Source organism: Elephantulus edwardii, unplaced genomic scaffold (assembly GCF_000299155.1).
Source record: "Elephantulus edwardii isolate Elephantulus edwardi_28Jun2011 unplaced genomic scaffold, EleEdw1.0 scaffold00044, whole genome shotgun sequence".
In the NCBI taxonomy this organism is placed as follows: domain Eukaryota; kingdom Metazoa; phylum Chordata; class Mammalia; order Macroscelidea; family Macroscelididae; genus Elephantulus; species Elephantulus edwardii.
The window spans coordinates 12,282,084-12,307,095 of NW_006399794.1; the positions used below are offsets into that span (position 1 = coordinate 12,282,084).

The following is a 25,012-nucleotide window of genomic DNA, read 5'->3' on the forward strand; positions in this document are numbered from 1 at the left end:
AGGACAAAAAAATAAATAAATGTGTCATTTAATGCCATCAATTCCTGAGGCCTTATTTTTGCCAATTTCTTCAGAGTGGCTTGAACTTCCTCTTTCATCACCACTACTTCTTGAACAAAAATTGTTTCATGAAATTCTTCTGTCAGCCAAGTCTTCTTGGTACAATGGCTCCATCTTCTTTTGATGCATCTTGTATCATTCAATGTTCTACCCATAGCATCCTTTAGTATTGCAACTCAAGGTTTGAATTTGTTCTGCAGTTCCTTCAGCTTTAAAAAATACAAAGAAAAAGAAATGACAAGCAGATTTGTCTCTCTCTTTGAAATTATCTGTTCAGCTCTTTAGCTTCCTTATATCTTCCTTTTGCTTTGACTTCTTGTACAATAGTCAGAGTCTCTTCAGACATCCATCTCAGTCTTTTCTTCCTCTTTTGTTTTTGTAATGGCTTTTTGCATTCTTCATGGATAATATTCTTTATATCATCCCACATCTCATGTGGACTTTACTCATTAGTGTTCAAAGACTCAAACCTGTTCCTGAGATGGTTTTTTAATTCAGGTGTAATAAACTCAAGGCAAATTGTTGCTTCTTAAGGATTTTATTTCATTTTCTATAGCTTTACTTTGATATTGCATATGATTGTATTCCACAGTCAGCACCAGGCCAAGTTTTCACAGGTGCTAAGTCTATAATATATTCAAGGTTTATTTCCCCCAAAACCCATAAATCTAAAGTGTCAATCATGATCCTTCTTCATTATCCAATATTACATACATATGAGGTTACTAAAAATACCATAGCTTGGGTCACATCTTAGTTCTCAAAATGACATCTTTCTGTTTTGGACACTGGAATCTTTTTTGTAGCAGACTTGTCAAAAAAATATTCAATTGGTTTCTTAACAGCTGCTTCCAAAGCTGTTAGAATGTTAGGTCAGCTCAGAGTTTCTGTTTGCCTGAATAAAGCCCCAATGATGTGAGACTTCTTCGAATAAAGATATGTCCAGAAGTGGGGCTCCCAGAGAGGCTACCCCTCAATGAGATGGATTGACACAGTGAGTATAAAAATGGGCAGCATCTGTGTTGGGGATTGTGAGGACAGCATAAGATAGGGCAAGTTTTCCATATGTTGTTGACAGGGCTGCAATGAGCCGTAGTCAACTTGATGCACCTAACAACAACAACAACAATTAGTGTATTTCTGTAAAATCCCAAATCAAACCCACTGCCACAGAGTATAGTCTGACTAATAGCAACTCTCCACTTGGTTTCCAGAACTGTAAATCTTTACGGGAGAAGATTGTCATTTTACTTCCTCATGTGGCTGAGAAATTTGAACTGTTAACCTTTTGTTTAGAAACTTGTCACAATATGCACCACACCACCAGGATGTACCTTGCCTGCCTGTCTCTGCCTCTCTCTCTCTCTCTCTTTTCTTCTTCTCCTCCTCCTCCCCCCACCCCCATCTGTCTGTCTGTTTATCTGTCTCTTATTGCCATTACCTAGATATATCATATACTAGAAGAGTCCTCACATCTTGGGACTTCTCTCAATGCTCAGATAAGCAAAAACTGACCTTACTGGGTACCCCAGTAGCCGTGGAAGCAGTGCCAATGTTCGGCAGGGCTAGCAAATATACTGTAACAGGCCAGGAAGTTTCTTTTCTATCTCCCATGCATACAACTTTATTCTGAGATATTTAAATGTGTGTTTGTTTCACAGTTTGTTCTTATGGATGGCACTTAGCTGTCAGTTTCTTGTACTAGAGTGACTTGCATGTTTCTATGCTGATGGAAGCTATGTCACTGATATTTCAAATACCAGCTAAGTCATCCATAGTAGATAGCTTCAGCTGGACTTCCAAACTAAGATAGACTAGGAAGCAGGACTGGTAATTCACATCTAAAATAATGGGCCTTCAAGAACCCTATGAATAACAGAGCGACGTTTTTGGAGGCAATGCAATTGGCACAGGATAGAGCAGGGTTTAGGGCTGTTGTACATAGGGTAGCTATGAGTCGCAAACGACTTGACAGCACATAACAACAACAAATAGAACATCAGGGAGATGGTAATTCAGATAATGAGATGCAGAGTCAGCACTGAGTGATGTCAGCCTTAATATAAAGCCTATGTTCTTTTCATAGAGTGTTCTGGTGTTCTAATGGTAAGAAATTGCACTGTAATCCCAAGGAAAAGTGGTTCAAATCAAACAGCTCCTCTGGGGGAGAAGGATGGGCAATCCCTCCCATGTTATTTGCCTCTGAAAACCCACTGGAGCCTCAGTTGTGGTGTTCTGACTCCACAACACATAACTACAGTATGCTTTCTTCATATTCCTTCTCTTTGACTCAGTTCTTAAGACAAATGACAAAGAGTTTTCAGTAATAAATACCAGTTATTTCTGTAGCATCTTTGTTCCTTGGATTTTCTGTTCAGTGTGTCCGTTCTGCTTTCCCCAAGTGTTGTCATAAATAAAATCAGACAGAATATATGTTTTGGCAGATTTGTCACTTTAGTATTAAATGATCAGTATAAATGGTATTTTGGAAGCAGGAGTGGCATCTTCTTCCTAAACAACACACTTCCAGAAGCTCTATGAACTTTGAGAAATGTTGATAATTACAGAAGGGCTTCAGGCCTTTTGTTCATAAGGTCTCTATGATTCATGCTCAACTTGAAGGCAACCAACAACAACAACAGAAATGTCATGTTTTATTCACCACAATTCCCACCTATCTTCCTGTTCCCCAAGATTTAACCAAGTGATCAGCAAAAGTTTCTCTGTCCTTGATGCTCATGGCAGGGTAGGTAGTAGAAACCATCCCTGCTATCTCTGAGAGCCAGGTCCATCCTTAGGCCCTTGTGGATAATGTTTTAGCCATAAGCAGGCAGGGCAAGATTGGATAAACCCTTCTAGACTAGGCAGTTGCCAAAGATAAGCAAAGAAAGTTGGTATGCTTGTTACTGTTTGTTGATGCTATGTTATTCATATGAAGATATAACAACAACTATCTATTAAGAACTTGGAGTTGCTGAGTGGTGCAAATAGTTAACACATGCAGCTGCTAACACCTAAATGCTGCTGGTTCTAGATAGTGCAGATAGAGTCTTCAGAAGACCTGGTGATATACTTCTGAAAAATATGTCACTGAAACTCTGTAGAGCATATTCTATTCAGACACATAAGGGTTTGACATGAGTTGGATTCAATTTGAAGGCATTTTGGAATTCCTTGTCTTAACTGAGGACTTAACTATGTACCTAAAAATATATTCAAGGCCTTACACATTACTTATCATGAAATATCTCACAAGTCCCAAGGTAAGTAATATATGCCTCATTTTTCACAGTGATTAACAAGAGACCTATGTTGTTAGCTGCCGTCAAGTCACCTACGATTCCGAGCAACCCTACGAAGGCCAGATGTGCAGCCTCCCCTGTCCTGTTCCATCACCATGGTCTCTATCAGGCTCAGCCCACTGTGGTGTCTGTGAGATCTCATCCCACTGACAGATTTCCATTCTTCTGTCATCCTTCTACCTTTCCTAGCATAATACTTCTCTCTAAGGACTCCCAAACATATACCCAGAGCAAGTGAGACAAAGGCTCACCATCCTGGCTTCTAAAGAACACTCTGCTTGCACGTCCTTCAAGGCAGATTGTTTGTTCACTTAACTGTTCTTGGTCTATGAGATATGAATACTTTTCACGAACACCACAATTCAAAAGCATAGCTTTTCTTCAGTCTTCTTTATTCACTGTCCAATTTTCAGATGAACAGTAAATTAACTGAAAATAACGACACCTACGTCAGACACCTTTTACTCTTTATACTGACATCCTTATTCTTTAGAACATTAACAAGGTCCTTGACAGCAGATATCCCAAGTATAACACGGCTTTTGCTTCCTGACTACTGCTACTGTGGACGTGGACTGTGGATCTAAGCAAAATGAAATCACTGACAACTTCCATCTTTTTTTCATCCATCATGATGTTGTCTATTGATTCAGGGGAGACCAATTTTGTTTCCTTGATGTCGAGATATAATCATATTGAGCTATTGACTTTCATTTTCGGTAGTGTTTCAAGTCTTCTTAACTTTCTGCAAGCAAAGTATGTCATCTAGATAAAGCAGACTGTTGATGAATCTCCAATGTAGATGCAACGTCCTTCTTCATATAGTACAATAGGAAAATTAATAAGGAAGACCAAAAATTATTGATGCATTTAAATTCTGGTATTGGCAACAAGCAATGAGTACACCTTGGACTCAAAAGAATAAGCAAATCCGTTTTGAAGGAAGTGCAACCAGGGTTGTTCCTTAGAGACAAGAATGGTGACACAAGAAGAAAATAAAAGATATCTAAAAAAAGCAGAATGGTGACACTTCATCATATTTGGGGCATATTATCAGTAAAGTCTAGTCCTTGAAATCAGACATTTTGCCAGGAAAGGTAGAAAATTAGCAAAAGAAAGGAAGACTGTCGACAAGATGGATTAAGACAGTGAGTACGACAGTGGCCTTGAGCATGTTCGAGAAGTCGAGGATGGTACAGGACAGAGCAAGTTTTAGCTCTTCTTTTCATAGGGTCACTATGAGTTAAACTTGACTCAAAGGCATCTCATAAAAATAATGTAAAAAAAAACCCAAACAGGACTTTACCTTTTTAAATAGTGTTGCTGTCAGGTACTGTCAAGTCAATTCCAAATTGTAGCAGCTTCATAAACAAATGAAAAACACCAGGCTTGACTTAGTAATATCCTCACAAGGATTGTTAAGTTTGACTCGGTTGTTTCAGTCTCTGTATTAATATATCTGGTTGGGATTCTTTTCCTTTTCTTTGACCAGGCATGATGTCTTCTCAGTGACTGGCCCTGAGAACAGATGGGCTATACTTCTTCCAAAACATATTGCTCATTCTTCTGCCAGTCTATAATATATTCAATATTTTTTGCCAACATCATGAACCTATGGTATCAATTATCAGCAGCATTGCATATTCATTTTGAAGCTTTTGGATGCTTAGGAGGTGCATAAAAATATCACATCTCAGTCATATTCGGTCCTCAGAATGAAATCTTTCCCTTTTAAAATTGAAGTGGTTTTGCAGTATATTTGTCAATCCATTATGTCATTTGCTTTCTTTTTTTCATTTCTGCTTTACTGTTGTTGCTCTTATTTGCCGTCATCACTTGTCACTCATAACAATCTTATGTACAACAGCTCTGAACTCTGCCATATGTTGAGCCATTTTCATCATCTCTGACACACCTGTACTCATTACCCCATTACTGTGTCAATCTATCTCATCCAGGGTCTTCCTCTCTTGCGCTGTCCCTCAAGCATCCCAAGCATGATGTCCTTCTCCAGGGACTGGTCCCTCTAACAACATGCCTAAAGTATGTGATATGGAACTTCAAAATCTTTGCCTCCAAGGAGAAGCCTGCTTTCACCCTCTCAAGGTTAGACCTGTTTGCTATCTTGGCAGTTCTTGATATGTTCAATACTTCTCTTCAGCACCACAACTCAAAGGCATTAATTCTTCTTTTATCATCATTAGTCATTGTCCAGCTCTCTAATGCATAGCAAGTGATCGCAAAGACAATGACCTGATTCAGGCACACTTTTTTCTCCAGATAAAACATAAAACTAAACTCACTGCCTTGGTATACAGTCTGACTAATAGCACCTCCTCACTTAGATTCCAAAGCTATAATTATTGAGGAGAGAAGATTGTCCATTTTTCTCCCTCAGAGTGGCTGAAAGATTTGAACTATCAAAACTTTGTTTAGCACTTTGGCACATTACGCACTACACCACCAGAGGTTCTTGCTGTGTGGGTCTCCCTCTGTATCTCTCCCTCTCTCTCCCTCTCTCTCTTTCTACTACTTTCTTCCTCTCCCTCCCTCTCTCCCTTCCTAAATGCCTCTTCTCCCTCTGTCTATCTGTCTATGTCTCTCTCTTATTGATATTACCAAGACACATCTGGGACCAGAAGAGGCCTCACATCTTGGGGCCTCTCTCAATACTCAAATCAGCAAAAACTCTAACCTTACAAAGCACCCCAGCAAACATGGAAGCAGCTCCAATTTTCTGGTGGGATAACAAATATACTGTAGCAGGCCAGAAAGCTTCCTTTTTTATCTCTATGGCTTACGGCTTTGTTTTGTGATGTTGGTATGTGTGTTTATTTCATAGTCTGTTCTTGCCGATATGGCTCTTAGCTGTCTGTTTGCTTTACAAAGTTGACTCGCATGTCACTGTGATGCTGGCGGCTATGCCAAAGGCATTCCAAATACCAGCAGAGTCACCCACAGTAGACAGTTTCAGCTGGGCTTCCAGACTAAGACTAAAAAGCAGAACTGGCTAACCACTTCTAATTTAATGCACCTTCAAGAACCCTATGAATAACAGAAGAAGCTTCTTGGATACACAATAATATGCCTATGTAGTTAGATGAGTAAACTGAACATCAGGGAGATGGGCATCCAGGTAATAAACCGCAGGGTCAGCACTGAGAGACGTCAGCCTTCATATGAAACCTATGCTCAATTCATAGAGTGTTCTGGTAACCTAATGGTAAAAGACTGCACTGCAATCCCAAAGCGAGGAGGTTCAAATCCACCAGCTGCTCTATGGAGAAGGATGAGCTATCTCGTATCATGTGATTAACTTTCTCTGAAAACACACCAGAGGGTCAGTTATGGGTTGATTCCTCCACAACGCACAACAACAATATGCTCCTTTCATACTCATGCTCTTTGACTCAGTTCTTGTGACAAATAACAAACTTTGCAATAATGTGAAACAGTCATTTCTAGAGCATCTTTGTGCCTTTGATTTTTGTCCCCAGTGTGTTTACATTCTACTTTCCCCAAGTGTCGAGGTTCATGAAATAAGACAGAATATATGCTTTGGTAGATTTGTCACTTGAATCATGAAACCACCAGTATGAATGGCATATTTTACTCACTAAAATTGTTATCATTGTTGTTTGGTGCCACTGATTTAATTGCTACACATAGTGACCCTATGTACACCAGTTCTCAACCCTGCTCAGATCTCTTCCATTCAGTTGGCCAGGTGGTTGTCCTATAGATTTCTTGGCACAACATGATAAGCACATCCAGGGCAGCATCTGTTTCTTGAAATATGTAAATTGGTATGCAGTCAATTCCTGGGTCTTATTTTTTGTCAATTCTTTCAGAAGAGCTTGAACTTCTTCCTTCACCACCACAGGCTCTACTCATACATTGTTTCTTTAAATTCTTTTGTGTCAGACAATTCCTTTTGACATAGTGAGTCTGTATACTTCTTCCTTCTGCCCAAAGCATCCTTAAGTATTGCAACTTGAGGCTTGAATTTGTTCTTCAGTTTCTTCAGCTTAAGAAAGGCTGAGTGAGTTTGGTCCTTCTGATTTTCTGACTCCAGCTCTTTGTACATTTCATTACAATACTTTGTCTTCCTGGACTGCCCTTTGAAATCTTCTGTTCAGCTCCTTAATTTCTGGAATTCTTCCCTTTGATTGGGCTTCTCAGTGCTCTAGCGCAATATTCAGAATCTCACCTAACTTCCATCTTGGTCTTTTCTTCCTCCTCTGTCTTTGTAATGACCTTTTGCATTCTTCAGGGATTATATTCTTGGTATCTCCCACATCTCATCTGGTCTTTGCTCATCAATATTCAAGGCGTCAACCCTGTTCCTGAGATGATTTTCAAATTCAAGTGGGATAAACTCAAGTTCAGATTTTGGTTCCCGTGGATTTAATTTTCCTTAGCTTCAGCTTAAAGTTGTATAAGAGTAGTTGGTGGTTCCACAATTAGCAACTAGCCTAATATTCACAGCTGATATTGAGCTTTTCCAGTGATTCTTTCCACAGATGTTATTGATCTGATGCCTATGCATACCACCAGGTGAAATCCATGTGTATAGTCTGTGTTTGTGTTTGTTACAAAAAGTATTTGCATTTAATAAATTGTTAAATGTACAGAATTCTATCATTCTATCCCAGCTTCATTTCTGTCACCAGGTTCATGTTTCCAACTACAGATCTTTCTTCTCTGTTTTCAAGAGGAAAATAGCACCCACCTATCTTCCTGTTCCCCAAAATATAACCAAGTGATCAGCTGAAGTTTCTGTGTCCTTGATGCTCATGGCAAGAAAAGTAGTGGAAGTCATCCTTGCTATCTCTGAGAGCCAGTTCCCTCCTTGGGCTCTTGTGGATGATGTTTTAGTGCCAAGCAGTGAGGGCAAGACAAGACACACCCTTCTAGAGTAGGCAGTTGTGGCAAAAATATGCGAAAAGAACATTACTATTGTTATTGTTGTTGAAGTTGACGTTATGTTACCATATGTTATGGTATGTTGGTGTTATAAGTGGAATAATCTACAGAGACATTTCAGAGTTAAGAATTAAGAGGGGGAGACAAGGGTGGACTCAAGACTCCAGGAGAAGGGAGGAATACGACTGAGGCAGCTAAACCTGGTTGTGCAAGAGATCTTTAACATTGTAGGAAACGTAACAGAGTTTTCACTCAGTTCCACCTTCCAAGAAACTGAAATCTAAGCACTTTGAACTTCCAATACCTCCCTTACCCCACCTCTTCATTGTCTCTTCCCAATGTCCCTTCTCCTCTACTTTCCTTTCCCTGCTTTCACACCCTTTTCTTCTGCTCTCCTCTCAATTCTCCTCCCATTCTCTACCCCGCCCCCCCCACCCCTCCACCCTCTTTATTTTTCTGTGACTCAGCATAGAGAGGAAATCTACAGTGAGTCTAAGGAGTCTACCACTTACTTATCACTGAGCTGCTGGTAAGGTGAGTGATGCTGGCGAGGGTATGGGACCCTGGCCCTATCTGAGAACCTGTCTACCTTTATTTGAAAATTCACTTCTCCTCATTTATTTCTTCCCCTCTGCACCATGCTGGTGAGTCTACCTGATATGAAACTGGACTCTGAAAGAGACTGTAGGTTGAGACAGCCAGAGCTAAAACCTGCCTAATGCTAGCTTGGTGACGGGGACAGGGACAGAATAATAGCAGATTTCAATCATTCCTCTAGCATTAGAACAAATAGGTAACTGACCCTCCTGTGGGTTTTCTGACGGTACAAATCACTTGGAAGAACATGACTTCTTCCCACAGAGCCATGGGTGGATTCTAACCTGCAGAGAGACTTTTCCTTTTGGTTTTAGCTGAATTCCCTATGGACTTACCACAAAAAAGAGGGGGGCATATTTGAGACATTCTAAACTCATTCTAATTGGGTGGCCCAGGGGAGCCCAGGGAGTCACTAGTCCTGGAAATGGAATTTCCCTTCCCTCCCATCTCCCAGATTCCCCTCCTGAAAGTGGAGGATTGAACTCTAGCTGCTCAGGACACTGAACCAGGATATACGCTGGTCAGCGCCCTAGAGGAAATGATAGCAGGTAGCTAAGAGAAGAGGTCAGGGAGTGCTGACCACACTTCTCAGCACACTCAGGGTCAGCTAAGATGCATGAAAACAGCTCAGAGTGTGTTTCTCTCTCCCCTACCCCTCAAAAGCAAAATTCATACATTCCTTCCTTCTTCTCCCCCCATCTGTTTTCATTTGCAAGCTGTTTGACTTTCTGCAAACAACTGAGTCTGTTTACTGATGTCTATATGTATAAGGGTTCTGGCAGTCTAGTGCTTAAGGGGTTGCATTCCTAACACAAAGGCAGGCAGTTGGACCAGCTGTTTCAAGGAAGAAAGATGGGCTGTCTTCTACCACGTGATTTACAGCCTCTGAAAACCCACTGGAGGATCAGCTATGAGTCCGTTCTGACTCGACAGCATTTACAAAGGGCACCATATGCGAAGCAAATCATCTGCGTGTGCTGTATGAAGAAGAATGCAGCATGAGGACTAGAGGAAGACCCAGTAACAACATGCAAAATGCAGCTGTCACAACCTTGCTTGATGAAAGAGAACAGGCTTGAAGCAACTACCTATGAAGACCAAAGACTGTAGTCCCCAGAATGGATTACACTTCCACATAAAGGAAACAGAAATCCTCACAAGTGGACCAATAAACAATAACATGACACATGGAGAAAGAGTGAAGTTAATCCACAAATAAACACCCATGGAAACAATTATCAGAACATTAAATAATATATTACCCTAGGTAAATCTGTTCCAAAAGGCCCTTTGAACACTTTAAAAGTGCCCATCAACAAACGAATGACTAGAGAAGCTGTGGTATATTCGCACAATGGAATACTATGCTGCATTAAAAAACAAGGAACTTATGCAATATTATTCAAAATGGTTGACTCTGGAGAACATTATGCTGACTGAAATGTCCCAGTCACAAAGGGACAAATATTGCATGGTGCCACTGTTGTAGAATGGGACTGTCCTTGGGGTTGGGGAGATACTGAGTAAGATGGGTTCAATAATGTATGCTGCTCTGAAACAGAGAAGGGAGAAAACTGTTTAAAAGAGATATGTGATTAGGTATTTCTGTCATGACAGGAGTCTAGAGCGATGGCTACATGGTGGAGTGGACCTGGGGGAGGGTTTGTAAAATAATGAAAGAATCTTTTCTTTTACTTTTCCAAGAGGGTAATGTCTGGTGGGGGGGGAGCCTTGGGAGGGGACAAATCTACAACAATGAATGAATGGAAATCCAAAGTCTCTGTAAATTTTCACTGAAATTAATAACAAATTTAAATTAAAAAAAAATTTAAGTTAGAGTAAGGATGGCAATGGAATCACCTTACCTCTGTAACTTGATTTGTGCCACTATTATTAGAACCTCTACTCAGAATATTATTGCTTTTCAATTTTTGACTCATGCACTTTTAACTTGTTAGTTAAATTTGTATCTTCTAGGCTGCAACACTTCCATGATACATCTTCAAGGATATGAACATGTACGGCTAAGCACAATTGATAACAGTGCATCTAAATTCCAAAATCAATCTCCATAATAGTCTATGTGTTTCCTACTGCCAAGGGGGCCCTTTAGAGTAGTGAGAGAAGACATTCACCCTGAAACCCACAGCATCCCTTTTCAGCAGGAAGTAGCTAAGAGAATACGCCGTCCCCTTTTCCTTATGAATCAAGGTGAAGTCTCTCTCTCAGGGAGGAGTGATAGGGAATGGCAAGGGACACACTGACAAAGGGGATTAATCAGAACTGGCTTTGACAAGCACTGTGGCAATTGGACAATTAAAACAGACATTTGGGGGGGAAGAAGAACGAACTGGGGAGGAGGGTGGAGAAAATAGTGCAACAATGAATGAATGAAAACCCAAAATCTCTGTAAATGTTCATTAAAACTAATAAAATTTAATAATAAAAAAAGAACTGAACACTGTGCAAGAACAAAGATAACATTTTGAAGACTAAGATATACCTAACTCAAGCCATGACTTTTTTTTTTTCAGTTACCTTATGTGTTTGTAAAAGCTGGACTTTAAATAAGGGTGTTGGTAAAAAATGTTGAGTATACCATGGGCTTGCACAAGAACAAACGAATCTGCCTCAGAAGAAGTACAGCCAGAATGCTTCCTGAAAGCAGAGACAATGAATGATACTTAGTCTAATGTACTTCAGATACATGAGACCAATCAGATACAAGGGACAAATTCTTGGAGAAAGACATGCATGACATGGGAGAAGATGGGGGGGGAAACCTAGAAACGGAGAGATATCTTTATCATAGATCACCTGAAGGATTCCCAAAGCAGTGACTGGTGGACAGAGCCCAAGTGTTAAAGATGGAAACTTGAGGCTTCTCACAACCTGAGCATACTGACTCAGCAACTCTACCTAGTCCTTCCTTCCAGCCAAATTAGCAACTGCACCTGCCCTGTGCCTTTGAGCTATGGTACTGAAGAGTGTTGCAAGATAACAGGTCTCTCTTGGAGAGGGTGAAACCTCCCGAGAGGCAAGTATTTTGAAGCTTCCTCTAACTTACTTTGGCCACGTGGCCAGGAAGAACCAGTCCTTGGAGAAGGACATCATGCTTGGAAGGGGGAATGGACAGCAAAGGAAAGGAAGACCTGGATGAAATGGATTGACTCTGTAACTGGGGTAATGGAGATAGGTGTGTCAGAGTCAATGAGACTAGCTCAAGTAAGGGCAGGTTTCGGAGTTATTGTACATGAGGTCACTATGAGTTGCAGGCAACTTGATGGCACGGAACAACCACCCGACCAAAACAGACAGTTTGCTGGATTTGAATGGAGCCAGGCCCAGGCTTGGTATAATATTTTTTTTCGTCCCATGTTTTGTCCTTCTCCAGTGGATTGTTTCTGCCTTGCACTGTAGTGAGGAATCTTTGAGGGGGTTAAGCTGAGGTGGACCAGATGAAAATGGACTTTAACTCTTGAGGTCCTGGACAATTTTCTCTGTCACTGGTGGAGACTCCATTTGCCTTTCTGTTTTACTATATTACAGAAGATAAACTCTTGTTGCTTAAACTGATGCTCTTGCTTTTTCTGGGTTTTGCCCCCTCTGATCCATTCTTTTACCCTTTGATTCATTTCTTCATGACACAACCTTTACCTTTTAATTTATTTATTTTTTTTTATTCTTTATCCACTAGTTTCCTACAAGATCTCTCTGGTGTCATGGCTTCAAACATGCCCCAGGAAAGGATGTGGGAAGAGGTCAAGTGTCCCATTTGCTCTAAACCCATGGTGGAGTCTGTAAGTACTGAATGTGAACATAGCTTCTGCAAAGAATGCATCATCCCTCAGGTTGGAAGAGATGGGGACAGTGCCTGCCCTGTGTGCCAGGCCACCCTTATCCTCCAGCCTAATGTAGAGCTAAGCAGTAAGGTGAACAACCTCATACAACAGGTCCAAAGCTCTGAGGAAGGCCCACAGGGACATCATTGTGGGATTCATGGAGAGCAACTTCACCTGTTCTGTAAGGAACATGGGAAGCTTTTTCACTTGATGTGCGAGGAATGTCTAAAACACCTTGCCCATCGCATGGACTCTATTGATGAAGAAGCTCAGGAGTACCAGGTGAGTGCTTACCACTAGAGCAGGTAAGGAGATGTGCCTGATCAGCGATTTGTTCCCCACACCTTGGGATGAGAGAAGTAGCCTCTGAATTTGAAGGACTGGGGAAAAGAATGATGTCTAATCAAGTGTACAATCACAGACTGAATGTGGTCTTGGAAAGCTGTGGGGAAGTCTGACAGAGGACCACTTTCAGCCAGCCCACTCTTCTATTCAACTATAACTTTACAGCTTCAGATGTGGCAACATTTGGACGCTTGTAAATTTAGGTCATTGGTATTATAGTTAGGTGTTTTTGAGTGTTATACAAACCACAGTGACCCTATAAACAACAGATCTGTACCCTGTCTTATCTTATATCATCCTCACACTTCCTGACCCTCTTGAACCCATTGCAGCCATCACTGTGTCAATCCACCTGGTTGGTGGATTTACTGGTGTCAATCAATTTAGTTCATAGGGATAATAAAGTTTGCTTAGCTTTGTACATGTAGAATGTGTTCCTTGTGGGGCCTGTTCCACATATGCTATTAAGCTCTGGTGAGAGGTCTGAGGGTACATAGGTGTTCAGTTCTAAGGTACATGTGCCCCAGACTCCTGTAGCACTACTGTTATAAAGAACTTGAATTTGGGCACTAAGACCTAAACTGGCTGTGACCATGAGAGGCAGACAAGAGTGCGAAATATGATGGGAGCACAATTGTGTAGAGCTATACTTAGCTTTCCTAAGAACCAATATGATTGTCCATCACTCAGTACTTTTTAGCATGGTTGGGGGATTGATTTGTTGTCTTTCTTTGCAGGAGAAGCTCCAGGTAGTTCTTAGGAAGCTGATAGAAGAACAGGAATTGATTGAGAACTTGGAAATCAATGTTGCTGAGAAGAGAGCTGAATGGAAGGTAAGAATCATAGCCAGAAAGGGACCTTAGACAGGAAACCTGGACAGAATTCAAACTCTAGGCTTAAGAAGGCCTTAACCACAGCTATACTTAACTGAATAGGTGTAGGGTTGATATATCTCACTGTCCAAGAACCAGTTCTTCGTCCTAAACAACATGTCTTTGGAAACTTTGAGCACCAACAATAGTTATAGAAAGGCTTCATGTCTTTTATTCATAGTGTCGCTATTGAGTTGTGCTTGACTCAACAGCAATTATCCTCTGACTCCTGATAAAAAGAAAGAAGGAAGGAGACTAGACAGAGAACTTCCAAATGTAGAAGTGAGAGTTGATAAGAAATGAGTACCGAAAGGAGACATTCTTGCCCCTCTAACTCAGCTTCAGAAGATTTTAATACCAGAGCCTTAGAGTCTGAGAGGAAGTCTTGGACAACCCCTGCATCTTTCAGTTGTTGTTGTTCTTTACCATCAAGTCAGAACCAGCCCATACCTGACCCTCTAGTGAGTTTTCAGAGGCAGTCAGGAACATGGGAGGAGATTTTCCATCTTTCTCCCACAGAACAGCTGGTGGACTCAAACCATGTACCTTTGTTTTGGCAGCACAGTCCATACAACTAGCCTTCAGAGGGCAAAAGTAAAAAAACCAATGTGAGAGGGTGGTTGCCTGACCATGTCCACATCTCTGATTCAAGGTATAAGGAGAAACAAGGCTTGTTTAATGCAGATGCTTTATTAGTTGAGAAGGGGCAGGTCAGGGGAAAAAAGAAAATGGAAAAGCTAATAATGGGGGAAACCTGGAAAAGAAAAATTAAGGACAAGGGAGGGGAAACTTCCAGGACATAACATTCCAGTTCCCAACAAAAGGACAGTCAAAGAATCTTCTAGAAAGATTCTTTCACATGATTTAGGGACAATATTGTGAGCCTTTGTTTGAGGTTGGTGAGGGTGGTGATGGGTGTATTTTTCTATAACCCATAAAGAAATGAAGGCCACAGGACACTCTGCGAGGTAACTAGCTTTGAATAAAGTAGAAGGTCTCGCCAGTCATAGGCTAGCATAGCTGTCTTTGTGGGCCTGCTTCAGTTTGGCCCCACCTGACTCACTAAATCCCCTTAGTCTCAGATGCTTTATCCAGTATTCAGCACGGTAAGATTCTGGGGGTGGGTGTGCCCCTTCGGAACCAGAGTGGTATTCTACAGAGGCTAGAAATAGGTATCAACACATCTCCATTCTTAAACCATGAATGATTCCAATCAAAACGCATTATCTCCTTCTCCTTTAAAACTAAAGAGCAAAGTTGAGATGCGCAAGTCAAGGATTCACATGGAGTTCAAGCAGCAGATAACTTTTCTGGCTGAAGAAGAACAAAGACAATTACAGAAACTAGAAGAAGAAGAGAGGGCTCAACTGAGAATTCTGGGGGAGACTGAGACTCAGTTGTCTCAGCAAAGCCAAAGCCTGCAGGAGCTGATCTCACAGGTGGAGCGAAGGAGTTGGGACTCTGCACTGGACATGCTGCAGGTAAGACCAGGGAGAGGCTCCATCTGAGAGTCAAGGAATTAGAGGAGCTAGATCTGGGCCAATAGGCAACATCATGCTAGGTGGAGGAAAGATTGAAATTGTCAACTACTTCATACTGGGATCCACAATCAGTACTCTTGGTACCAGCAGTCAGATCAGGAGATACATAGCATTGGGAAAGTCTGCTATCAGGGACCTCTCCAAAGTCCCGAAGAACAGTGATTTCAGTTTGAAGACTAAGGTGTGTCTTCTGAGAGCTGGACAGTGAATAAGGATGGCAGAAGAATCATCAATGACTTGGAGTTGGAGGATTGGAGGATAGATTTGGCAGTCCCAGGTCTGGCAAAAAAACAAATAGCTATCCTAGAGAAGACACAGCTATAGGGTATCATAGAGGCAAAGATGGCAAAGTTTTGTCTCACATATTTTGGACCTGTTGTTAGGAGAAGATATTCCTTAGAAAGGCACATCATGTTTGGATACTTGGAGAGGCAGCGAAAGAGAGGAAGACTCTCATTGAGATAGTCTGGTACAGTAATAGGTAATAACAGCTGTGGGCTCGAGTCAAGGATGATAAGGACGGCACAGTCTAGGACAGGTTTTAGATCTTTTCATAGAGTCACTATCCATTGCACTTGACTGCACTTCACAACAACACGTCCGCCATGTGACTGGTCTTCTTAACAACCACAGTCCAATTGATCCAAGCCATGGTCTTGCTAACTTGTGAAGAAAGGTGACAGAAAAACTGATGCCTTTGTGTTGTGGTGCTGAAGAAGAGTACTAACTGACCCGTGGGCTGCCAAAAGCACCGACAGCTCTGTCTGTCTTGGAGAAGGTGGAGGCAGGGTGCCACTTAGAGCCTGAGAGATGATGAAGGGAGGGCTTATACACTTTGGTCATGTCAGGAGGGTCAGTCCTTGGAACAAAACATCAAACTTGGAAAAGTGAAGGGTCAGCAAAGAAGGGGAAGACCTGCAGTTATATAGGTTGACACAATGACTGTTACAATGGGCTAGTGTGTGGCAGAAATGAGGAGGGAGGATGACACAGGACAGGGCGGGGTCCAGATCCATCAACATAGAGTCACTGAGAGTTGTCCTTGGCCCGAGGGCATCTAACAACAATATGTCTACCATTAGCAGAAAACAGAACCCTGGTTCTTGGAACATCGTTAAGCAATGAAGAGTCATGGATAGTTTGCATTCAACACGCAGAAAGGTATAGATTTAGGAGAAAATTATGTCACGCAGCAGAGTTCCTCAGTGGTACAAACAATATGTAGAGGTTCGAGACTACCCTGAGGTACCACAGGAGAAAAACATAGCAATCCGTTTTTTAAAATAATACTTTGCAGCACTCAGGAGTAATTATTTTTTTAAAATACTATCTAAAACGGGAGAGGCTAGAGAGCATGCTGAGAATGAACTAACTCAGGCACATGAGAGCAAATACTGTATAGGGCTATTATTGTAAAAACCGGAAGATAACCAGTATGATGTGTATGAATAGCCAAAGAGGGAAAGGGAGGACACAGGGGCCTGAGGAGAGGGTGGGAGTGAAATCACGAGGTCATAGAGCTTGGTGGGAAGAGGGAGCGAGCGGGGGAAAGAAAATAGCCATTGCAAACCCTACGGAGAACAGTTCTAGTCAGATACACCCTGGAGTGTCATCAATAAAAAGTGACTCAGTGGTAACTGGTTTAATTTGTGGTTTGATTCCATACAATAATGCTCAGGAATGGGAATCCCTGGAAAGTGTCTAACACATACTTATTGTTCTGTACCATCAAGTCAAAACCAGCTCATAGCTGACTCTCCAGCAGGTTTTCAGAGGCAGATAATCTATTTTAGAGGAGTTATAGCCAGAATGCTCCTGAAAAGCAATAGTAATATTTTTCTTGTGTATTCAGAACATACTATCAGGAGGAACTAGTTCCTGGAAAAGGTTCATGCTTAGTAAAGTAGGGGAGCAGTGAGAAAGGACTAGCATAAGGGTTGTAGCAATGGGCTCAAACACGCAATGACTGTGAAGATGATGCAGGGCCACGTAGTGTTTCATTCATTCTGCTGTAGATTGGCTCTCTGAGTCAGAGCCTCCTTGACAGCACCTAACAGGAACCTCTCAGTTGCTACATGAGGGCATCCAACGCCCTGCCCTAGAAATAAATATATAGGCAATATTAAGTACAGCACTGGCCAGAGCTTTGACCAGCAAAACCTCAGAAAATACCCACAAATGAGAACAGTTTCTTGACCTCCTTAGATACTCTCTGTGCTACTGTCTCTCAGTTTCAACCAGGCTGGACGTTTTCCCACTCACCCTTCTTGATCTGAATTTCTAATTCAATTTATTTAGCTGTTTGTTGTTGTTGTTGTGTGCCGTCAAGTCACTTGCAACACATAGCAACCCTATGTACAAGAGCCCTAAACCCTGCTTTATCCTGTGCCAACCTCACTGTCTCTGACACACCTACTCCCATGACTCCGATCACTCAATCAGTCCATCTCATCAAGGGTCGTCCTCTGACATTGTCCCTTCACTCTCCCTAACATGATGTTCCTCTCCAACGACTGGTCCCTCCATATAACATGTCCAAAGTATGCCAAACGAAGCTTCAGGGTCCTTGCCTCCAAGGAGCATCCCAGTTTCACCCTCTCCAGGACAAACCTGCTTGTTCTCCTAGCAGTCCATGGTATATTCAACACTCTTCTCCAGCACCACAGCTCAAAGGCATCAGATTTCTTTCTATCAACCCTAATCACTGTCCAGCTCTCCAACACATAGCATGCAATAATGAAGACTATGGCTTGGATCAGGCTTAGATCACCTTAGTCTCCAGCCTGACATTGTTGCTCCTCATTACTCTGGAGAGGTCCCTGACAGAAACCTTTTCTCTTTTATCTAGCTATGTCATACTCAGGTTTCCTGGTTACTCCACAGCCATCCATACATTTTTCTGCTTCAATTTCATCAGAAAGGATTTTGCTACAGAATGAGAGAGTCCTAGGGCCACAGTTTTATCCCATTACCCTTATGAACAAAGCCTTAGTGGTGACTCCATAACTTACATTCTCTCTCTTCTCTCCTCAGGAGGTTAAAAGTATCCTTGAAAGGTGAGAGGGGGTTGGATTTGTTTGTAAAGGGAAATATGTCAAGAAGTATCTATAACCATGGAAAAGTTTATTGAATTACAAGAAATGTGCTAAAGATTTCCCATATCCTGCTCTACTCTCAAAAACCTGATCCTCCATAAAATACTTTCTACTATTATATTTAATGATCATCCCAATTCTTTAGTTGCCCACAGTGATATCTTCCTCACAGAGTGAGCCCTGGCAAACGGGAATACTGGGAATGTCTAAACTTACTGAGATTTGTTTCTTTTGTAAATGAAGTTTAACCAAATACACACCTATGAAAAAGAGCCATGTAATCAGGAATTCCTAGATGGTAAATGAATGATCCACCTTCAAGGGTTGAAGCCAGGAGGTGATTATAACAATGCGTTGACTTATATTATCAAAGTCACATATGAGAGAAGTTGTGGCAGTGGGTCCGTGGAAGGGTGGTAGAGGAGATGGAGATGAGTGTCTCAAACTGTTTCCCTCAGGAGTGAGACCTGGGGAATGAAGAAGCTGGACATTGTCTGCCCAGACCCAAGGACTAAGTGTTCTGTGCCCGGGCTAAAGACGATGCTGAGGACGTTCGGAGGTGAGGTGAACTCTAGGAGCTGTGGGCCTGGTCCACCTGGGGAACAGAAAGATACAGTCAGGATGAAGAACTGATGCCCAGGGTTGGGGGAAATGGCAGCATCAGAGATATAGTTGAAGTAGGTAGGGCAGGAGAGAGATAGCAAACGTTGTTTGTGAAAACGTTTAGCAAAGACCAGAGTTAGCTAGACTCCATTTCCTCACAAATCAAGGCTCAGAATTTCTCCCTTGCCCTCATCACATAGTTTACTTATGAACAGACCACTGATAACCACCACCTCCTGCCATTCTAGATTCCCCAAGTCTAACTATGGTCCCTTTGTCTGCAGTGCACATCAAATTGGATCCAGACACGGCAAATCCATGCCTCATCCTTTCTGAGGATCTGAGACAAGTGAGATTTGGAGACACCCACCAGAAGTTGCCTGACAATGATAAGATATTTGATTTTTATCCCATAGTTCTTGGTGCCGAGAGCTTCAGCTCTGGAAAGCATTACTGGGAAGTCGATGTGACTGGAAAGAAAGCCTGGGACCTAGGGGTTTGTAGAGACTCTGTGCAAAGGAAGGGACAATTTTTGCTCTACCCTGAGAATGGCTTCTGGACAATTTGGTTGTGGAAGGAACAAACATATGACGCTGGAACCTCCTTTAAGACTTCACTTCACCTTGAGGTGCCTCCATGCCAAGTTGGAATTTTCTTGGACTGTGATTCTGGCACAGTCTCCTTCTACAATGTCACTGACCATGGCTCCCTTATCTACACTTTCTCTGAATGTGCCTTTGGTGGGCCCCTGAGGCCCTTCTTTAACCCTGGTTTCAATGATGACGAAGGAAACACTGCTCCTCTGATCCTCTGTCACTGAAGTTGAGATACTAGAGGCCAAGTAATGACTGGTGACCTTCTGTGGACACTGTCACCTGCTCCCCATCAGGTCTTTCTTATTCACTCACCCTGCTTCTTTTTCCATTAACACTGAGCCCCAGCATTCCTTACCTAGATTGCATATGATTCCTTCTGTTGGTCCCAATCTCATCTGGATCAATGGAAAAATATATGCTGCCCTCTCTATGTGATTAAAGATGGGGTTTTATCTCTGTCCCTACAGCCAATGCTTTGGTCAGATGTGTATTCTATCTTGCAGTGATGACTAAAGGTCTTCCCAAGAAAACTGTGCCATTTGGAACTTTCTCCTCATCTACCCCTCTGATTACATTCCACATCTGATTATAAATGGCTCCACATTGCCTTTTTATCCTTTTTTTTTTTTTTAGAAAACTGTGTTCCTAAATGAGGGTTGATTTAGGAAGGCCTTAGAGTGCTATGGTCAATATTCAGCCTATTGTATATACCGTACCAAACCTGCACTGTAAACATTACACATGAAATATTTACCACCTTGAAAATTATTAATGTTAATGTGTCTTTTTTAAAAAAACATCTTTTCATTATGAATTTAACAAAAGTTTACAGAAAAGTTGGATTTTTAGTGATTTGTTTTTGCATATTTACCTCCCTATACTCCAAGTTTACTTTTGTAAAAAAAAAAAAAAATTCATTAAGTGTTGTATAAATTGCTCCCTAACTACACCCTCCCTCTGTCCACTTGGTTTGCTTAAAAAGTTTAGATACATCGTGTCTCACATTATTCCTCATTCATATTATGTTTCATTCAACCATTCTCATGCATTATGTTTTATGAAATTAATCACCACTGGACCGTGCCCATCATGTGTCTTTGATATTATATACAGTGCTTTTTTTATTCTGGATCACTCTTCTTCCTCTCAAACACTCAAATGCACTGCTGTCAAGCCAGTTCCAACTCATAGCAAACTTCTGACAAGTTTCTGAGGATTTAAATCTTTACAGAGAATACTGGCCATCGTTCCCTTGCAGAATAGCGAGTAGATTTGAACTACCAACCTTTTGGTTAATGGTCTGATGGATTACACTCTGCTACCAGGGCTCTTTTCACTTCTACACCTGGAAAATTTGTTCTGTGATTCTAAGACTCTAGATATCTATTGAGTTTCTCCTGTAACTCTGTATCTACGATAATTATTGCTAAGATAGCACAAATACACTAAGTAGTTGACTTTATGTTATCGATGTTGTTGTTGTTCTATTGTTAATGTGCTGTCAAGTCGCCTGCAATCCATAACAACCCTATGTACAACAGGTTTGAAGCCCTCCCTGTCCTGAGCCAGTCTCATTGATTCCTACACACCAGCCCCCATTGTCCCAGTTACTGTATCAGTCCAACTCATCCGGGGTCTTCCTCTCCTGCACTGTCCCTCCACCCTCCCAAGAATGATGTCCTTTAATTTCTCCTAATTCTGCACATTAAAAGTTCAAATGAGACTCTTGACCAAGTCCATGCCATGTAAGTACCCCACATAGTCCTTGGTTCCTTATGTGCCTTGGCCTGTAAACAATCATCACCTGTTTCTATTTTTTCCTCTGTCTGTGTATGTGTCTATTTAGTTTGCCCTTTCTATACCTCAGAAACATTAAGATTGAGAAAGTCCCCTACTCAGATTAGGCCTAATAACCAACAAAGAAATATAGCTACATTTAAAAAAATAGCTATATTTTCAAATATGATAACACCCACAGATAATAAGGGCCAGAATGCCATATTTTTAAATAATTTTTTTCTTTTCTTTGACTTTAATAAAAGTTTACAAAGAAGTTGGATATTCATTCATTCATGTTGCACATCAGAATTTCCTATATTGAGGGAAAACAATTCAGTCTGGCAACCACTGTAGTGACTGGAGATCTTTTTTGGTTTTGGTGTCAAAGATGGGAGGTTTTTGGAGTCTTATAATTTCTGCATTGATGTTACCTCCCCCATAAAAAGTAACTCTTGGTTCAGAAAAACAAAAGTTTCCTGTGAATGGTTTAGCTCTTTATATTTCAAAATCTCTGCTAAGACATTCTCTGTGTGCACTGCCAATACACTGACCAGCTATAGTTTCTAAATACCTGGAGCACTCTGTTCATGGAGAATCAGGTGGCGTTCCTTTCCATTTCAGTGTGCTTCCAGAGAAATGACAAGCTCCTACCCTGAAATGTCACCTTTGCGGGCAATTGTTTTAGACTTTTCTTCACAGATTTCATTAGGTGGGCTCACGACCCAGGAGATTTTTCTATTTTGTGAACAAAGATTTGAGAGAATCCATTGGCTTAGGTGTAATGTTTGCCTGCAGTCTACCAAGAACCCTAGTGTGTAATGCTACAGCTAGTACAGGCTATGTTCAATTTTAAAAAATGATTGCAGGCAAAGAAAATTTTAGGAATAAGTTATCTTGATATTCACCAGAGTTAAGGAAGCCGCCAAGGGTGAACAGTTCAATGCTAATAGGAATATTCTTGCATCAGGCAAGATGAGTCTCTCATCCTCTTAAACGTCTTTCAGGAAAACCTCCTCCTCAAGTGCATGTACTCCCTGCAAAACAGAACAGGCCAAAACTTTGAAGAATCTTGAATTTTCATCCCTGTACAATTCCAGTTGTTGCACAGACGTTGAGAACCCTGAATTGTGTCCAACACTTTCTCCCGCTGCTTGCTGACTCTTAGAATCCTTTTGCACTCATTTTACACCTTGGTTTAAGTTTGCACAATGCTTTTGGTTGCAATATCATATATTACTATTTTAATAGTACTAGTTCTAGTGCCAGGCCCACTGTCTCTCCATCTGTTGGATACAGAAAAGTCCTTTATCCTTCAGCAACTATGACCCCGAGTTCCTTAGCGATATCCATGTGTCTTGATCTTCTACATGGTGAGCAACTCCTTGAGCAAAGGCTCAGGTCTCAAGGATGTGTTACACTTCTGGTGTTTCTTCCACGTTGGTAGCAATATGCCCTGCTCGTGGGTAATTTTCTTCCTCTTTTAACTTTAGTGATATAAATAGCATGTCGGGTCACATCTCAGGGAAACTCTCCCTTTACATCAGATTATGGCTATAAAATATTTGAGAATTCCATTGCACACTTTATTCTTTTATGCCTTAAATAGATTGTTTTTGTTGTGTGTGTGTTTTTTTAATGTTGTAATTGAAATACTCATGGTAGGTAGTTTCCTCATTATTTATTTTGGTTTAGTTTTGTTTTCATGTACCTTTTTTCTGGTATCCTTACTATATGCAAACCCAGCAGTGTTTGTTAAGATGGCAGTGTCTTGTAGGATCGTACAGAGTGGAAACCAACTTGACAGCACCTAGCAACAAGCATGGACATGAGTAGTGTTGTTGCCATTTTGCAGTTGAAGGAAGACTTGCCAATTAAATGAATTAACTTTCTAAAGGGCAAACAGTATACTTTCTCTTTTTTTTTTTGTTAGTGGTTGTTACATATCATATTGGGTTTTCATTTGATCATTCATACATATTTCATTTGAACATAAATATTTTGTGTTATAACACTAATTACAATTGATTAATGTAACTAAGTCGAGAGTCAATATCAAGTAGTACTATTTATTAGGGTGTCAGGTTGCTGTTGTTGTACAATGTTGAGTCAGAATCAATTCATAGCTGACCCTTGGGTGAGATTTCAGAAGTTGTGACTCACACGACTTTGACTGCACAGCTTTCTCCTGCAGTAGAGCTAGTGAAATTAAACCACATACCTTTGGGTTCAATTCCTTCACAATAGGCCAGAAGATTGTGCCAAGATTCAAATCCAATTCTGGTCCAGAAGTCCATGTTCTTTCTTAAACATCAAATGATCCAAGGTTTCACAGATATCTGGTTGTTTATTTTATTGTCTTCGAAGTCAGTACAAACCATTTTGTTCAAAGTCAGTCGAACTCTTAATATAAAAATCTCCCAAAGTGAGCAAAAAAGAATAAATCTGTACATTGGTAAATGTACCAAACCATTCAGGTATACCACCCAATTAGTAATACAAACTCAGGATTGTGTCTTTTGAAAAGATGAAACCTTGACGACAAAATCTATAATCAGCCTAGCCTTGACCACATAATGTGGTTCAGGAGAGAATCAGTCAACATACAACAATGGCAAGCAAAATGTGTCTATGTGTTAAAAGGCACAGGGCACCAAAGTCACTGGGTAACTGTGCTACATATACCAGGCAAAGACAACATGGAGTTTCTCAGAATGGCAGCCAGCTGTGTCCAGAGGCTGTTTATAAACTCCCTGGAAAAGGAAGCAGAGGATGAGGATATAGGAAACTGATGAGAAAGGTATTAAACTCCACCATACAGAGGCATAGACAAGCCATACCAGACATGAACACAAATAGCACAGGCAAACCTGGCAGCAGCCCTGTGCTCATATCAGCAGCACACCGCTGGGCCACACAGGCAGCTGCTTCACCAGGAGCACACCTGGGAGTAAAGAAAAGAAGCTCTCAGGACCACAGACAAATAAACTCTCAGGATTACAATATGGCTGAGCACTGTGGAAAGAGCCCTACGGACAAAATGGTTAGAGAATGTACCTTCTACAAAAAAGGTTAAAAAATGGGTTAAATTCACCAACTGCTTTGATGGAGAAAGAGAAAGCAACCTGCTTCCATAAAGATGGCTTGGATATGGTGGCTTAGTGGTAAGAAGGTGTGCTGCCAACACAATGGTACACAGTACACATCCAGGAGCTGCTCTGCAGGAGAAAGATGGGCAATATCTTCCCATGTAATTTACTGCCTTTGAAAATGCACTGGAGAGTCAGCGATGAGTTGGTCCCAACACTACAGTACGTAACAACAATTCAGTTCTGCAAATTAACTATGAGTCAGAATCAAGTCAATGACTGTATGTAGAAGTAAGGGCTGGGTGAGCACTGATGATGAGATAATGGTCCAATGCCATTGTCAACAAAATCCCTGATGATGCAAAAAA

At 41.2% G+C, this 25,012-nt stretch overlaps 1 protein-coding gene across 1 annotated transcript; it reads left to right on the plus strand.

Annotated features, from left to right (window-relative positions):
- Nucleotides 1-12,607: 12,607 nt before the first annotated feature.
- Nucleotides 12,608-20,003, plus strand: LOC102861436 (E3 ubiquitin-protein ligase TRIM21-like). Its single transcript, XM_006885708.1, has 6 exons — nt 12,608-13,009; nt 13,810-13,905; nt 15,195-15,425; nt 18,519-18,541; nt 19,039-19,139; nt 19,468-20,003. The coding sequence occupies exons 1-6, from the start codon at nt 12,608-12,610 to the stop codon at nt 20,001-20,003; spliced, it is 1,389 nt and encodes a 462-aa protein (XP_006885770.1).
- Nucleotides 20,004-25,012: the final 5,009 nt, after the last annotated feature.

Bases quoted from the DNA above. Each gene is read 5' to 3' on its own strand.
- LOC102861436 (XM_006885708.1), top strand. From the start codon at position 12,608: ATGGCTTCAAACATGCCCCAGGAAAGGATGTGGGAAGAGGTCAAGTGT. The intron at 13,010-13,809 runs GTGAGTGCTTAC...CTTTCTTTGCAG, and splicing joins AAGAAGCTCAGGAGTACCAG to GAGAAGCTCCAGGTAGTTCT. The intron at 19,140-19,467 runs GTGAGGTGAACT...CTTTGTCTGCAG, and splicing joins GATGCTGAGGACGTTCGGAG to TGCACATCAAATTGGATCCA.